The 17,148-nt window shown below is 39.4% G+C and overlaps 1 protein-coding gene across 1 annotated transcript in view; it reads left to right on the top strand.

The window, feature by feature from the left end:
- The window catches only part of LOC149465933 (ATP-binding cassette sub-family B member 5-like), a 43,705-nt gene that overhangs the window by 11,117 nt on the left and 15,440 nt on the right, over nt 1-17,148 (top strand). Inside the window, exons 10-20 of the mRNA XM_089673157.1 lie at nt 3,224-3,334; nt 5,238-5,363; nt 6,402-6,605; nt 8,107-8,277; nt 8,392-8,553; nt 8,694-8,843; nt 9,964-10,107; nt 10,362-10,466; nt 12,351-12,428; nt 12,524-12,607; nt 14,462-14,665. Of these exons, the coding sequence (XP_089529283.1) occupies nt 3,224-3,334; nt 5,238-5,363; nt 6,402-6,605; nt 8,107-8,277; nt 8,392-8,553; nt 8,694-8,843; nt 9,964-10,107; nt 10,362-10,466; nt 12,351-12,428; nt 12,524-12,607; nt 14,462-14,665 (1,539 nt within the window). The remainder of the gene's footprint in view (nt 1-3,223; nt 3,335-5,237; nt 5,364-6,401; nt 6,606-8,106; nt 8,278-8,391; nt 8,554-8,693; nt 8,844-9,963; nt 10,108-10,361; nt 10,467-12,350; nt 12,429-12,523; nt 12,608-14,461; nt 14,666-17,148) is intronic.

The raw sequence follows: 17,148 nt of genomic DNA, 5'->3' as shown, positions 1-17,148 counted from the left end.
AGGGTATGTTTGAACAGCCCTTGCAACAAAAATGCATAGTCTGCTATTTAAGTGAGCCCCCCCCCCCCCCCCACTTTGCAGAAAAACAGCAGAAATATATTTTTTTTAAAACTGCGAGGATGGGGAATGTATATAGTATAGTTACCTTTTCTTGGCTTTTGCCTGTGGCACCTAGGTGAGAGTGACATCATCCTTCTTGCAGCAAGATCCTGGGGAATGTAGAGTACTCCAAATCTCACTGAAAAGACACCACTAGCACTGTGCTTGAGCATCATTTTGTGAGGTTTGGGTGGGACCAGAACAAGGGGTGGGCAGGAGGAGTGGCTGCCCTGCGCGCAATGGTTTACTGTAGGGATGAGGGAGCCTTCCTTCTGTTAAAAGACTGACTGAGTATTGACAGTAGCAGTGATTTTGATAAGCGAATGACTGCTGGATCCCCTAAAGTTGCACATCATGAAGAGGGGTGCAGTTTGGCATCTTTGCACTTGGCGCTGGATGACCTTGTCCTGGCACTGGGTTTGGAGTACTCACCATGCCCCAGGATCTCGTCATCAGGTAAACACTTTCCCAAGACTAACAGTGGAAAAAGGAATGCAGATGCTGAGACTTCAACCTCCCTCAATACTCCTCTTGCTGATGTTTGTCTTGGGAAAGTGCTCACAGCCAAGACACACTACTGTTATGAAGCAGCCATTTCCTTCATAACAGTTTTTGAATTGGCTACTGCAAGAGGGGAGGGTGGCAGGTTGACCCTCATAGCTGAGGTTAGAAATGCCTAACAACATGGGACAAAGTAGAACAGAACTGTAAAATGATAGATCTTCTTTAAAGTAAATTATGGAACGGGACACGGGAGTCAAAATATAAACTTTACAAATTATTATAAAGTATAATAAATAAAACAATAGTTTAATGGATTAAAAAGCGGTAGTGTTTACTACAATTTGTAACAAATTATTTAAAATCAACATTATAGCCTTGTAAATAAAACTTACAAATGACCAAATACCCTAGCCTTAAAAGCCAACCATTCAAAGAATAACACGTTTAATAAATTTACCTTTGTTCTTTAAGCACAATGCAGGACGACCCACCCCAAGAACAATATTAAGACATGAAGAATGACATAGAGAGGGTGGGAGTTGTGCCCTCTGCTGCTCCAGGGCTGCCATTAGGTTCAGTTGGTGATGTTTTTATATAGAAGACAAGACACTACCTATAGGTTGCTTCAATGAGGAACCTGGAAAACATAGATGACGTTGTTAATGATGACACCATGTTCCATCCCAATAGGGGAGTGGACCTCATTAAAATTAGCCTTTAAGCACAGGGTTGCTTCTTTACAAAACTAAAAATTTAAAATGTAAAAGAAGAGTGAAAATACCTACGTTTCAAGCATACAGTGGGAAAAACTGGTATTCTAAAGGTAAGTATATTCTTCATACCCCTTTCTTTTTTTTTATACAAACAACCTTGTGGTGACAGGGTCACTTTAAACATTACAAACTCTTGCATTTGTATACACGCAAAAACAACAGTAATTACCTCTTCTACTGCTCTGACAATGCACTCTCTGCTATGTACTAGCAGATGTGTTATTTGTTGTAACAGACACACTAGTGATGTCAAATACCACAAAATCCAGGCATTGCTACTGTGTTCTGCTTCACTGAGCAACTGTCAATCAACACATGAACAGGAGACAGTAACCCTTAGCATCCAATCAGATTAAGCTCGGTTGAAATCAGTTGTTATGATGAGTAACTACACTTTAGAATTAACCTTTAAAAATGACTTTTTATTATCTAAGGCTGAACCTTTCACAAGGGCTTTAACTTGTAAAATCTAGTTTGAACAGTATAATATACAATAAGTATTTACTGAGCATTCAGCAACATTGGAGCAGCTTTCTTAAAACGGAGGTCCAGTGAGAATTAAAAAAAATAAAAGTCAGCCGCTACAAAAACTCTAGCTGCTAACTTTTAAAAAGCAGACACTCACATGTCCCTTGATCCCATGGTATCCTCACACCGGCTGGGTTGACCGACCGTCCTGTCTCCTCGGCTCTGTCTCCTGAACACCCGGCTGTGACAGCTTGTGGCTTCACAGCCGAGTGCCCATTGCACATGAGCGAGTAGTGCTGTGCTTTGTGAATGGTCCCATAGTCTTCTGGGACCTGTCACCTGTACCAAAAAACTACGGGGAGGGAGGGGGGGGGACAACTTCTACTTCCAATCACCTAGGCGATCACAGCGGAAGTGGGAGCGGATACCTGTCAAATTCGGGTACCTCCCCACTCCCCAAAGGTGGCAATCCTTTACTGGGATCGGGGGACTTCCTCTTTTGGGTGGAGCTCTGCTTTAAATCCCTTAAAGTTCCCACCAGCTCCAGTATGAGAGTGCTAAATATGGATTAGGTTCTGATTGTGGCTTCAAACAAGCATTACTGGGCTTTAAGCAAACTTTAGAATAGCTTGCACATTGCTGAAAGCCCTCAAAAAGCTTGTTTAAAGAGTAAATCCACATTCATGGGGAAACAAATCATTAAAAAAGTCACATTGTAACTGGATGTTAATCTGCAGCATTGTAATTTTCTGTAAAAATAAATGCAATATGGCAACCTGGAGGCTTTTTGTACACAGCTGGTACTGTATATGGAATGCCTCCAGAAATGTAATTTACTTCTTGTGTGATTAGCTCACTTATTTTTCCAGTCTGCACTAAGATACAGGTCAAAGTTTAGGCATCCCCTGCAACAAAAAATTCAGTGAGATACTCCCAAAGGGTTAATCATTTCTAATGAGATGTAGACTCTACTATTTACCTCATTAGAACACTGCAAGTGCATCAGCTGATTAAAAACTAAAAAGTCACTCTCATTCGGATTCACTCTGCATACAGTATTGATATAATGAAATAAAAGCATTTTCTTCATAGAAGAAGCAGGTAGGAATCTGCTACAAAGTTTGTTAAAATCCATGCAATGTATTGATAACCTGAGGGGAATGTTTTTTCAACTAAAGTTGAGTTACTCGTAGCCAACACTCCCTTTAAGGTCTGAATTCAACACTTCTAAACTGGAGTTAAAGGGTGGTTTTAGAGCTTTATGAGCTGAGAGACATTTGAAGAAAGCTTTATGTAATAGTTACAGTACACATCAATATTCAGACTGGAGTTTTCAGACTTTTCAGTAATAAAATATATTATCCTTATTATAATTCTAGCCATCCCAAATTAACAGCTTTTCAAGTGAAGGATACAAGCCGGACAATATAAAAGGAAACATAGAATTTAGAAATGTGCATTTCTCCTATCCATCACGGATGACTGTTCAGGTAAGGGATATTTAAGCCAAAGTGTTCCTTGGACATGTCTCATTATGATAGTACTGCTCTGGGCAGCTGTTGGTTGGCTCTTTTTTTTTTTTTTTATATAATTAAACTTGAGAACATTGTGCCTGTCCTGTTCTTATGAAGGGGACAAATGTAGTGGGACCCATAGCACACCACCAATAATAACTATAAATCAAATCTTCTTGAGTTAGGCAAAGAAAATATCTTTACGCAACATAATACAAATCTGTTTAGTAAATTCATAACCTCCCTACCTATACATGCAAAGCAATGAACAAAATAATGTGTCTTTATAGGCAAGTATTGGCTACACAACTAGCTGAATAGATGTTGATCCTATCACTGATCTGTTCACTTGTTCAACTTTATAAGGTTTATAGATGCTTTAGTTAAGACACAACAAAGTTTGCATAAAAAGTCTTGGCTACGTACAATTCACTGGCCACTTTATTGAGTACACCTTGCTAGTACCGGGTTGGACTCCCTTTTGCCTTCAGGACTGCCTTAATTCTTTGTGGCATAGATTCAACAAGGCATTGGAAACAATCCTCAGAGATTTTTGTCCATATTGACATGATAGCATCAATCACTTGCTGCAGATTTGTCGCCTGCACATCCATGGACTGTTGATACAAGGCAGCATGGATCCATGCTTTCAAGTTTTTTACACAAAATTCTGACCCTACCATCTGAATGTCACAGCTGAAATCGAGACTCATCAGACCAGACAATGTTTTTCCAATCTTCTATTGTCCAATTTTGGTGAGCCTGTGCAAATTGTAGCCTCCGTTTTCTGTTCTTAGCTGAAAGGAGTGGCACCCAGTGTGGTCTTCTGCTTCTGTAGCCCATCTCCTTCAAAGTTAGACTTGTTGTGCATTCAGAGATGGTATTCTGCATACCTTGGTTGTAACGAGTGGTTATCTGGGTTACTGTTGCCTTTCTATCATCTCGAACCAGTCTGCCCATTCTCCTCTGACATCAACAAGGTATTTTTGTCCACACAACTGCCATTCAATGGAAATGTTCTCTTTTTCAGACCATTCTCTGTAAACCCTAGAGATGGTTGTGCGTGAAAATCCCAGGCGATCAGCAGTTTTTGAAATACTCAGACCAGCCCACCTGGTCACTTAAATCAATTTTCTTCCCCATTCTGATGCTCAGTATTAACTTCAGCAAGTTGCCTTTACCACGTCTACATGCTTAAATGCATTGAGTTGCTGCCATGTGATTGGCCGATTAGCAATTGGTGTTACCAAGCAATTGAACAGGTGTACCAGTGCCAGTGAGTGTACAATTTGAAAGCTCTTAAAAAATTCCTAGTGCTCAGACATTGTTTTCTCTCCTGGGCATTTAGACTTCTTCTATAACTTATGGCTTCCAAAGATTGCAGTTCTGAGATGGTGGCAGATGCCAGCTCCCTTTCCTCTACAGTTCAGAGAATTTTATAAGTTTAATATCCTTCTGCATTGCTCTCCTGCAACCAACCTTTCATTGAGTAGTTCCAAAGGAACAGGAGAGACCATGAAAATGATAACAGGATAAAAACTCAGTCAATTATACATATATACCACAATGTATAAAACAAGATCTTAAAACATTAATTTTAATTATTACTTTTTGAAATGCCCGTGAGATAATAGCACACTGCCCCTTGAATTATATCCTTAGGAACATTTATCTCAGGACCCCAGAACTATATGTTTTATGCTGGAGAGATGCCATCTCTTCAAAACCTTTAGTATAGTAAAAATAATAGAACATGCCCATAGTGAGCCATATGTGGGGTCTGCCATCTAAAGTTTCATGCAATCTAAAGTTTCATGAGTCTCATATGATCATAAAGTAAGGGGAAAATGCTTATAATTTTCACTTCTATTCTTTGAAGGTACTGAAAGGATTCAACCTGACGGTGAAATCTGGTCAGACAGTGGCACTGGTAGGACAAAGTGGGTGTGGTAAAAGTACGACGGTGCAGCTGCTGCAGAGACTGTATGATCCGCAAGATGGAGAGGTGATTATCTTTTATCCATTCAAAAAGGAACCTTATCTGTATTAGCGAATATTTTACCAAGTGTAAAGCTCAACAGCTCTGGGCAAAATGACATCTTCCTAAGCTCACACACTTGAACCAGCTTATTCACCTTTCATTCAGAGAACACTTTACTTTTCTCAATGAATGCAAAGCATTCTCTGATTGGACTAGGTAGAGAGGAGAGACACTTGGCATAGAACCCGAAAGCTAGCAGCCATCACTGTAGTAGCAACTAGTGTCTACTAGATTGGCTTCCAGCTTCCATTGTGATCTTTCAGACAAACATTCTTACATTGGTTCCAGTTGGAGCATTGTAACTATAACAAAATATGTCTACCCATACTTCAGCTTTAAAGTGATATTAAGTCTCAACTTTTTTTTTTTTACTTAAAAAAAACAAAAAACAAACATGTTGTACTTGTATAAAGAGCGGCCCATTACCTCTTTTTTTTTTCGGTTCTCCACAAGTGCTGTCACTCCTCCTCTTCTCTGAGAGCCCCAATAGCAAACCGCTGGGAGGGCTCTCATGAGTGCACACTTCCAAGTGGGCATGCTCAGCCTCATCCCTTGGTCCCACCTCACAGGATTTGACTGACAGCAGTAGGAACTCATGGTTCCCGCTGTTCTCAATGAAGCCTGTGAGAAGAGGAAGAGAAGACCTACAGCCAGGCACAAAACTAGATTGATAGAGAGCTCAAGTAAGTGTTTAGGGATGGGGTGAATAGCTAGTGGAAGGTTTTTTACCTTGAAGCAGAAAATGAATTTTGGCCAAAAAAAACCCTTTTGTGGTTAGAACTACATTGGGGTTCCTCACTTCCTGTTATATGTGACATTTCTCACCTGTTAAGTTAAGAGTTGATAGAGGTTCTTTTCCATCAAGTAAATATTGTGTATTTTATGTATCATATTGGGTGAATAATATAGATCATTATTTAAATGGTACTCATTATGGATTACTTGTGCAGAAGTGCATTTTTTTCCCGGCTAATGTCTTTTATCTTGTCTTTTTTTCATCAGATTTTGGTTGATGGCCATGATATACGATCTCTCAATATCAGACAATACAGAGAATTAATCGGTGTGGTCAGCCAAGAGCCTGTACTTTTTGGAACAACAATTAAAAACAACATTAAGTATGGAAGGTTAGATGTGAAAGATGAAGAAATTGAGAGGGCAGCTAAAGAAGCCAATGCCTATAACTTCATTATGGAGCTTCCTGATGTATGTATCTGCAGACTAAAACAAGATTTGCTAATGTAAAACTTGTTTTATAGGCAGTCTCTCAACAAAGGCTGGCCATAAATATATCTATAGAAGCAAGACATTCTATTGAACACAAATATTGCTTCTGATTATGGGGTTATTGCTAAAATTCTAGAGGATGATAGTCATAAAAACCGAGTTTGGAACCAACACTATCGGTGAGGTTCATAGCAGATGTCACTCTCCAAAGCCTTCATTGAAGATGAGTAGTTATCTTCCTATTCCTTAACTGTACACCTGGGCTGGGATATACCTTTAAGCTATATTACTAATATATAAACAAAATCAATGACTCCTTTCAGTCTATGGGAATTTAAAGGGTAACTCTACTTTTGTTGAGAAAAAAAACATTACCCTCTGGGTGATTTATGTACATTGTACAAACTTTATTGCAGATTCCTTCCTGTTGTTATTCTGAAGAAATAGCTGTTTGTTTTTCTGTGTCTATGTGGAAAATAAATCTGTCTGGGAGCCAGCTGCTGCATCTGCAGGGCTCTAATGAGGAAAATTGTCTGCATCCCTTTCTACGTGTTTTCCCTGTGGGAGCATCACACCAAAAAGGATATTTTGTTGCAGGGAAAGCCCAAAATTTGGCTTATACCTTAGTGCAGACTTCTGGGAAAATCAGTAATTAAATCACACAAGCTGCAAATGACATTTCTGGGAGGAGTTCTATACACCATCTGTGTACAGAACACCCCCTTATACCCATATTGCATTGCATTTTACATAAAATTGCAGAGCTGCAGATTGAAAAGGAAAGTTACATTTTAATAGCATTTCATTACAATATGACTTGTGTCACAATTGTATACATTATATTATTTTTTTTTCAATTTCTTTTTTCTCCCACGAAAGTAAAGCTGACCTTTAAGGAAAATGCTTATATGGAGCTATGGTCAAGAGATAATTCTTCAATCAAACTCTGGGAATCATTTCCTAGAGATGTAGATTGTTTACTGCAAAATATATGCTCACTTAGCTTAGTAAATAAGGAACAACTGTGTTCTGTTTGGCCACCCAGTCTTGTGTAAAATAAATGATAAAATAAGCTTTTGCTTGCATGTGACTGAATGGTTGATATGAACCCAGCCTCTCCTTATTTTCTAAGCAAAGTGAATGTTCAGTTTTCTAGGCATACACTCTCTACACCTTTAGGAAATCAACCCTGTTGTGATAAATAAGGAGCATTGGTGCGGATTTATGAAAAATGAAGCAAAGATCAAGCAGGAGTGCTGCCCATCTTTTTGTATCTTTGCATGTACTTTAGGGTACCTGAAAAGTCCCTGAATATGGGACAAAAGAGTTTTTTAAGTTTTTTTGTTATGTTTTCATTCTCTCATTTGCAATGGGGAGATTAAACATATATATCGATACATTCAACAGTTTTTTTTTGCAGTTGCACATCATAATGGAAATATTAAAAACAATGTAATGCTATTTCTTTCCTTTTTTTTAGAAATTTGAAACCTTAGTAGGAGAAAGAGGAGCCCAGCTTAGTGGTGGACAAAAGCAAAGAATAGCTATAGCTAGAGCCTTGGTCCGAAATCCCAAGATTCTCTTACTGGATGAGGCTACTTCAGCTCTGGATACTGAGAGTGAATCAGTTGTACAAGCTGCCTTAGACAAGGTAGTTTTCCAGCGATGTCACTGTGATCTTCTACAAAGTCACATCAATCATTCTTTACAGTAGCTGCAGATATCTTATGGGTGGTAAGTCAAAAATTGTAATGATCTCTTTCAGGCCAGTGAGGGTCGTACCACAATTGTCATTGCCCATCGTTTGAGCACTGTGTGGACAGCAGATCTTATTGTAGTGTTGGAGAATGGTGCTTTAGCTGAAAAGGGAACTCATTCTGAATTAATGGAGAAGAAAGGATTATATCATTCTCTTGCAACAGCTCAGGTACTGTGAATTGCTAGAACAGGAATCTCAGTCCAAATATTGGGCAACACCTTCTTTCACATGATATAACGTTTTCAGATATTTTCTATTGAGATCTTAACAGTAATAATAAACTCTCCATTTCTGTGAATATTTTTCAGGCCATACAGATGACAGTGGAAAGTGAAACAGGACAAGGGACACTGGAAAAGCCATCTTTAGTACAGAGGATAAACTCCAATATGTCAACTGGAAAATTCTCCATGTCTGAACAAGGGGAAGAAGATGAATTTGCAGAGGATGAAAAAAAGGTAATATGAGTTTTTTACATAGAAATTTAAAGTACACTTTATTTTGCCATCCATTGTATAACTAATACTTTCCATGATGGAAACTGATGTCTAAATGTATTTTTAGGTTTAAAGAATGACATAACTCTCAACAAAAAAACTCCTAGCAGGAGTTCTAACTTTTCTCCTACCAACTTAAAAAAAGAGATTATAGTGCTGTTTGTGTATTGATTGGAATTATTTCCTATGTCTATCAGGAACATAAATTAAGAAAATCACCTCAGTAGGGACACAAGCAGCAAAAACAATAAAAACTGGAAGATGTTTAATATTTTACCTGCTCTTTTCCAAACTAATTTTTTTGTCTGAAGTTGGCCTTTTAGTTTAATTATGAAGTCATGTCTGGCTCAACATTATCCTTAGATGCCATCTCATTTTGGATGATGGAAGGTCAGGAACTACAATTTCATACTTTATCTCCATTCTGAGTTTCCAGGTGGAGCATTAGATTACAGTAGATTAATTGGAGTTTTATTTCCCGTATCCCTCGCTCCTGCAAGGTTCCTACCACTTGCACATTATCTAAAGCGGCTTCGCTTCTTCAGTTTTATTCAATCTTCTTCTACTTCAGTTGTTCTGTTGAATCATGTCATCATGCTGACATCATCCAGTACAATGCAAGACAAGAAGTCCTTTGTAAATGAGGGTATTGACGGGCCGCCCAACCCGGAGCCTGAGAGAAAAGAGGAAAGCACTAGTTGCTGGGGGATTGAGGTAAAAAGTCAGTAAAAGTACACTTTATTGTACACAGTCATACAGAGCTGGATTTTCCCGCTGAGTGTATAGAGGTATTGACGTCAGTCCCTGTTGCTGGCATAAGTCTACAGGCTAACTTTTCTTCTCCATACACATTCTTATGTAAACATACTGAATTTTGGGGTGAATTCTTTTGGCTGATCAGTTTTTTGTTATCCTTTGGGATATAAAATCTATCCAAATATGAAGAAGGTTAAAGTAAAATCTTATGCACTGGTGTTGTTGGTGGTAATTAAACCTAGGAAACCAACTCTGCCAGACTATAGTTCTAATCATAAATGCTATGCTTCTTGTTTATTTTTTGCTTTTTTCCTTTTTCTTCCAGGAAAAGCTTCCAGAAATTTCATTTTTTAGACTACTTAAATTGAATAAATCAGAGTGGCCTTATATCTTGTTTGGAACCCTTGCAGCAATCATAAATGGAGCAGCCCATCCAGGTTTCAGCATTATATTTGCAAAATTCATAGCGGTAAGTATTTTTACATCAAAGAATATTGAAGCCAAAACTATCATAGATAATTATAGCAAGATATCTCTTTCCTTACATTTTTTTAACAAAGCATGCCTGGAAATGATTTTAGAATTATCATATGAGTGAGTTAATTTAGTAACTGTAATTTCTCTTTTTAGCAGTGGGTTATCTAATTTTTGTTGACATACATTTCATTATATCCATACAGATTCTACTGTATATTAACTATTTTAACTTTGGGATATTTCCAGATATTTGGAACTAATGATCCTGCACTGATTCAGCATGAAATTGACATCTACTCCATCATAATTACTATGATTGGTGTGGCATCCTTCTTTACGTACTTTACACAGGTAAATGCTTTTATCATCGGAAGCATATGTGAAAAATATGAGTCAATGTTTAGGATTTGTTTTGTGCAGTTTTAGTGAGGGTTGATTTATACAGGATGGATGATTCTGAAATGGAGAGGAATTAAAAAAAAACTCCACACGTCTTTCATGGCATGTAATTCTCCAGTATAGGAGGTTGTAACACCACAATGACCTCACTTCCTCCTCCACCAAGTAGGGTTGTTTTATGTAACAGACATAGTATTGACTGGTGTATGCTGTATAAGGGGGTATTCACCTCCACCCCAAATGAGGGTGTTGATCTCTCAGAAAGAGAAAAGGTTGACAAATTCTTGAAATGTAAGTAATATGGATTTATATGCAACAGCTAAAATCTCAAACTGGCCCAGAATGTTGGAATTATTATTTATTTATTAGAGGTACTCATATAGAGCTGACAATTTATGCAGCGCTTTACACATATATCATACATTCACATCAGTCCCTGCCCTTCCAGAGCTTATAATCTAAGGTCCCTAAGTCACATTCACACATATTAGGACCCGTTTAGACAGGAGCCAATTAACCTGCCATTATGTCTTTGGAGTATGGGAGGAAACCCACACAGGCACAGGGAGAACATGCAAACTCCAGGCAGGTAGTACTGTGGTTGGGATTCAAACTGACCACCCTAGTGCTGCCAGGTGGATGTCACAAGCTAGCCTGCAGTTTCTTGTTTGTGTTCTTACCTCCTTGCTGCAGTGCTGTTTCTGATTCCTTTTACATGTGTGTTTGTCTGTGCTCACCTATGGGCGTTGTCTGAGGTTCTCTGGGTTTTATTTCCTTCCATTCCATCACTTCCTGGCCCGCCTCCTTGTTTGCCTGCCTATATAAGACATGCTCAGTCTTATATATGAGCAACTTCCTAGTAGTCGGAGCTCCTGTGTGTTGCTATTGCCTGTATCCTGCATTGACTACTTGTGTACTGACCCCAGCTTCGATCTCTGACTGTGCTTGTTTTCCGCCTGTCCTGACCTTGGCTAGTCTATTGGATTTCCGTTTGTCTCCTCCCATTGTACTCCTGCTCCTGCAAGCTGTCTCCTCATCCTCAGCTGGGCTTACCCGGGGGCCGCAACCTGGTCCCAGTTTGCTGCAAGTCCATCCCCACCATCAGGGGCTCTGGTGAAGAAGCAGGCTGGGGCTTAGAGTCCACGCCCTGGGGAACCCTGAGATGGTGGTCTACAAGGGCTCACTATCACAGGTTTGTGACAGTGGAAGTGTTAACCACTGTGCTGTTACCAAGCTTAACATTACATATACAGTAATAGAGAAGCCTGTCCCCAAAAATTCTAATAAAATTGCCAGTTCTGGTTGACCAATGTGAGGGATCCCCAGCCAGCAGACTCTATCTTAAGTTGTATTGTCATCTGTTGCTATAAGCTCTCTTCCATCTGCTGTTGTCAACAGCTAGTGGGTAGGATCGACTCTAATTCTGGTGGGACTTTACTCCCATCAGGTTGCATTGCTTATCTCTATAGATAAGAATTTGCTCTTTTACCATATTTACAGTAGATAGAGGGAAAGTGTTGGTATTGTGCTGAGTATGTGTGTGATGTGCATATGTGCTATGCTTTATTGCTTGTATTCTTGTAATTTAAAAGAAAATGTCAAAATGAACACTTTTCAGAAACACAATTTTAAGCTGGCAGTGGGAGTGACAGAATTGTTTGATGAACGAGAGATGAGCTAGAGGTTAGGAGTGACTGGAACAAGTTTAAATACACACACTCTCCTATTAATACCTATGATATGAAAGTGGGTAGAGGAGATGTTTGTTAAATTCATTTACTTCATATTTAATATTTCCTTTCCTATTACATTTTCTATATCCATCTGTATTGCCAGGGATTTATGTTTGGAAGATCAGGGGAAGTCCTCACTATGCGTCTGAGACAGATGGCATTCAAAGCAATGTTACGGCAGGTTAGTGTAGAACTAAAAAAAGCTTTATCTGTACATGACAACTATTGGTTCATATAGGTAATAATATATACTATCATCCTTTTTCCACTTCAAAGGAAATATCCTGGTTTGATGACAAGAAAAATAGCACAGGAGCTTTAACAACCCGGCTTGCCACTGATGCTGCTCAGATACAAACTGTAAGAGCACCATGTCTGATTGTTAATTAATAACATATGCATAATCTGATAAGATATATATTGTATCCATATTTTCCATCTCTTAGAGATATATATATATAATATTATCTAACTATTTTATATATATACAGTTGTGTTCAAAATAATAGCAGTGTGTTGAAAAAAGTGAATAAAGCTCAAAATCCTTCTAATAGTTTTTATTTCCATACACACAAATGCATTGGGAACACTACACATTCTATTCCAAATCAAAACATGAAGAAAAATATATCACATTTGTGTTGTTCCTCTAAAAAATTTGAAGAAAATTGAATATTAGACTGTTCAAAAAAAATAGCAGTGTTTGTATTCTTCTTTACAAATTCAAACATTCACTATATAAACTGAAAAATGTTTGAAGATTTTGCTTTCCTTTGAATCACTTAATTAATATTTAGTTGTATAAGCACTGTTTCTGAGAACAGCTGTACATCTGGGTTGCATGGAGTCAACCAACTTCTGGCACCTGTGAACAGGTATTCCAGCCCAGGATGATTGGACTACATTCCACAGTTCTTCTCTATTTCTTGGTTTTGCCTCAGAAACTGCATTTTTGATGTCACCCCACAAGTTTTCTATTGGATTAAGATCCGGGGATTGGGCTGGCCACTCCATAACATCAATCTTGTTGGTCTGGAACCAAGATGTTGCACTTTTACTGGTGTGTTTGGGGTCGTTGTTTTGTTGGAACACCCATTTCAAGGGCATTTCCTCTTCAGTATAAGGCAGCATGACCTCTTCAAGTATTCTGATGTATTCAAACTGATCCATGATCCCTGGTAAGTGATAAATAGGCCCAACACCGTAGTATGAGAAACATCCCCATATCATGATGCTTGCACAACCATGCTTCACTGTCTTCACAGTGTACTGTGACTTGAATTCAGTGTTTGGGGGTCGTCTGACAAACTGTCTCCGGCCACTAGACCCAGAAAGAACAATCTTACTTTCATCAGTCCACAAAATGTTGCTCCATTTCTCTTTAGGCCAGTCAATGTGCTCTTTGGCAAATTGTATCCTCTTCAGCACATGTCTTTTTTTCAACAGTGGGACTTTGCGGGGGCTTCTTGCCGATAGCTTGGCTTCACATAGGCATCTTCTAATTGTAACAGTACTCACAGGTAACTTTAGACCTTCTTTGATCTTCCTGGAGCTGATTGTTGGCTAAGTCCTTGCCATTTTGGCTATTCTTCTATCCATTCGAATGGTAGTTTTTCGCTTTCTTCCACATCTTTCAGGTTTTGGTTGCCATTTTAAAGCATTTGCGATCATTTTAGCTGAACAGCCTATCATTTTATGCACTTCTTTATATTGTTTCCCCTCTCCAATCAACTTTTTAATCAAGGTATGCTGTTCTTCTGAACAATGTCTGGAACGACCCATTTTCCTTAGAATTTCAGAGAGAAATGCACTGTAACCAGCATGTACAACATTTGCTGCCTTCCTTCCTTAAATAAGGGCAATAATTGCCACCTGTTTTTCAAAGAATGAATGACCTCACTAATAGAACTCCACACTGCTATTATTTTGAACATGCCCCTTTCAATTAGTGATTCAATTACACAGAATCAGCAGCATGCATGTCATGACTGTTGGGTCTGTTGGATTTCTATTACTCTACTACACCTGCTAGTAAATTATTTGCCATGTAGAAATATCATTTCTACCAAAAACAGTGACTGATCAGGTTAGTGATGTCTGACTGCTATTATTTTGAACACAACTGTAACTTGCCAAACTACCTATGATATTTGATTTATAATATATTTTGAATATTTGTGTCACTGCTATTTTATAACTTATTTTTTTTCTTAGGCAACTGGCTCCAGACTTGGTTTAATTGCAGAAAACTTTGCTTGCATGGTGCTCTGCGTTGTAATTTCTCTAGTTTTTGGCTGGGAGTTGTCCTTGCTGGTTCTAGCACTTTCACCTGTCCTCATTGCTTCTGGATTTCTTGAGCTCAGAGCACTCACTGGTTTTGCTAATCGAGATAAAAAAGAGCTTCAGCAAGCTGGGAAGGTAATGGTATACATGTTTTATTGTCATGCAAGCTTCAAATTTGATACAACAATTATAAGTTAGCCATGTTGCAGTGCATTATTTGATTTTGCAATTTAGAGTTTTAGTAATGTTGTCATTAAATCTACAATGTTACAACTGAAACTGAGCTTTCTATAGAGTAAAATAATGGCTGCTGAAAATTAAATTAAAGGATGTAGCTGTCAACCTAACTAAAAGCTATAGATGTATTTCAAGTAAGCCTGTCAAAAACTTCAAACAATATGTGCAAGCTTGGATTGGCCATAGGGTACACCGAGTATATACCCAGTGGGTTGGGGCCACTGGGCCACATGTTCTAAAAGGAGCTGGCTAATGTTGCCACGGGATGAAGGGGTAGTAAAACGCCCCCCCCCCCCGTGTAGATAAGACAATAATCCTTGCACCGGCCCATCCTACGCACACTTCTCTGCCCACAACAGTCCTTTGAATGTTGGTTCTACAGTGCTGCTGTACAAACTCTTCCTATAACTTATCCTATAACTTATCTGACATTCCTGCAGTGCTGTGACCTGGGATTGTATGGATTCTAGGGCTCCCCTGAAGTGTGCTGGGACTACAGGTCCCAGCAAGCACTGTATCTGACTGCATAGTGATAACACCAGAGTTCTGGCCCGACACTGTCACTTCCTATGACACAGTGGATGCTGTACATAGTGTATATAATAGGGCTTCCATTCTGTTAGCCAGCTCTGATTGCAACCAGGAGATGCAATCACCCGGAGCACCCAGTCACATCACACGTCACTTCTGGTTGGTCACATAGGTGACACGTTCTGATTGGTTGCTATGCGTTACTTCACCCCTTCCTATGTCTGTTGACTTTATACAAAGTAACCCATACTGGCCAATCACAGTCCATCTTGCATTGGCCTGACTTAGGCTACATTCATACAGGTGACTAACAACGGTCCAAATAACAGTGGCATAAATCTGCTGATTCCTGTAGCTGTTTTTGCCACCTTTGAGTGGCTACCTGTGATCACCAAGCCCTGTACACTTTAATGAGAGGTCAGTGACAGCTGCAGCTATCCGTGGCTATCCACTGTGCCAGTGATTACCTGCAGATTGCACAAAAAGTTTATCCAGCAGCAGTTCTTGCAGGTAATTACTGGTAGAGCAGATAGCCAAGTGTACCACTGACCTGTCATTAAATCATACAGGGCTTACAGTGACTGAAGCTTACAGTGATGTACAGTGACTGTAGGTGTTCCCAAAGTACATGGTTTATTGTGGTACACAAATTCATTTATTCTAGCATTGGCTTCCTTTGGGGCTAACAGCACTCAGTTAGACAAAGCTATCACAGATGTGTTTGGTATATTCTGCCCAGCATGTATCACTGACTGTGGGTCCTGCTCTGATTAATGTCGAAATGAAGAACTGTCTCCAGTCTGGGTCACGGGCCCAACATATCCTATTAGTACTGGCCAAGAAGGCAAATGCCCCCTCCTTCTTCTCCTCTGGTTTGTAAAAGTCACAGATTTTTTTCAAGCCTTTTCATTTTATAAGTGAAGCCTGGGCCAGCCCCCTCTTACCTTCTTAGCAACCCTATTTGTCAGTTAGGCTGTCCATAATATTAAAGAACCCAAAAGTAGGCTTAAGACATGTACATTGACCGACTAAGCAGTATTTTGTCAGGAAAGCTTAAAGACCCAAAGACTTAAGGCTTACGATTGTCATAAATGTTGTGGCAGCATATCAGCAGTTGTAGTGAACTCAAGTGGTCCAAAAATTATTGGGCATGTTATTCTAATGTAGTCATTCTCAACTTAGTATTCCATAGAACCCTATGGTTCCTTAAGAGGTTGTTAGGGATTCCTTGAGCTGACATTACATTTGATGGTGCCTGCATAGTTCCATGGCCAATGCCTCTTGGAAGAGCCAACAGTTTGACACCAGTGGTCTTATTACTTGCCTGTAAAGGTGGTGTTTTTATCCCCCTCTGGCATTCATCTAATTGACCATCAATGTAAGGTGCAATTTTCCCACTGACCTCTGATAAAGATTTTAACAGGGGTCCACTTAGACCTGCAAATGTTTTTATAGATTCCTCTGGGTTAAAAAGGTTGGGAAAGGCCATTCTAATGATTAACCATGGTCAGCACTAGTGACGGGCATGATGTTCGAGTCAAACATAAGTTCGATTTGAACATCAACCATTCATGTGTTCGTCATGTGTGGGGCGTTTGGCGGGCTGTTCACCCACTGTGCCCCACAATGCACTGCACCCAGGACAGGGTCAGGGGTCAAGTTAGTGCATGATGATGTCACAAGGCGTAGGGGGTGACCCCTTCCCCTTGTGACATCCTCACAGTATTTAAGAACTGTCATCCTGGTGCAGCTGTCAGATTGCGGGAGCCAGTGTCAGGAGACAGTGGCAGTGGTGGCGGGCATTGTGTTAGACATTGGATCTACTTCGTGGGTCTTCTGTCATTTTGTAC

This window comes from Staurois parvus, unplaced genomic scaffold (assembly GCF_062004578.1).
Source record: "Staurois parvus isolate SC_StPar_1 unplaced genomic scaffold, SC_StPar_1.0 ptg000136l, whole genome shotgun sequence".
NCBI lineage: Eukaryota > Metazoa > Chordata > Amphibia > Anura > Ranidae > Staurois > Staurois parvus.
Note: the sequence above shows the minus strand (reverse complement) of the source record. Positions and strands in the feature narration are given on the sequence as shown.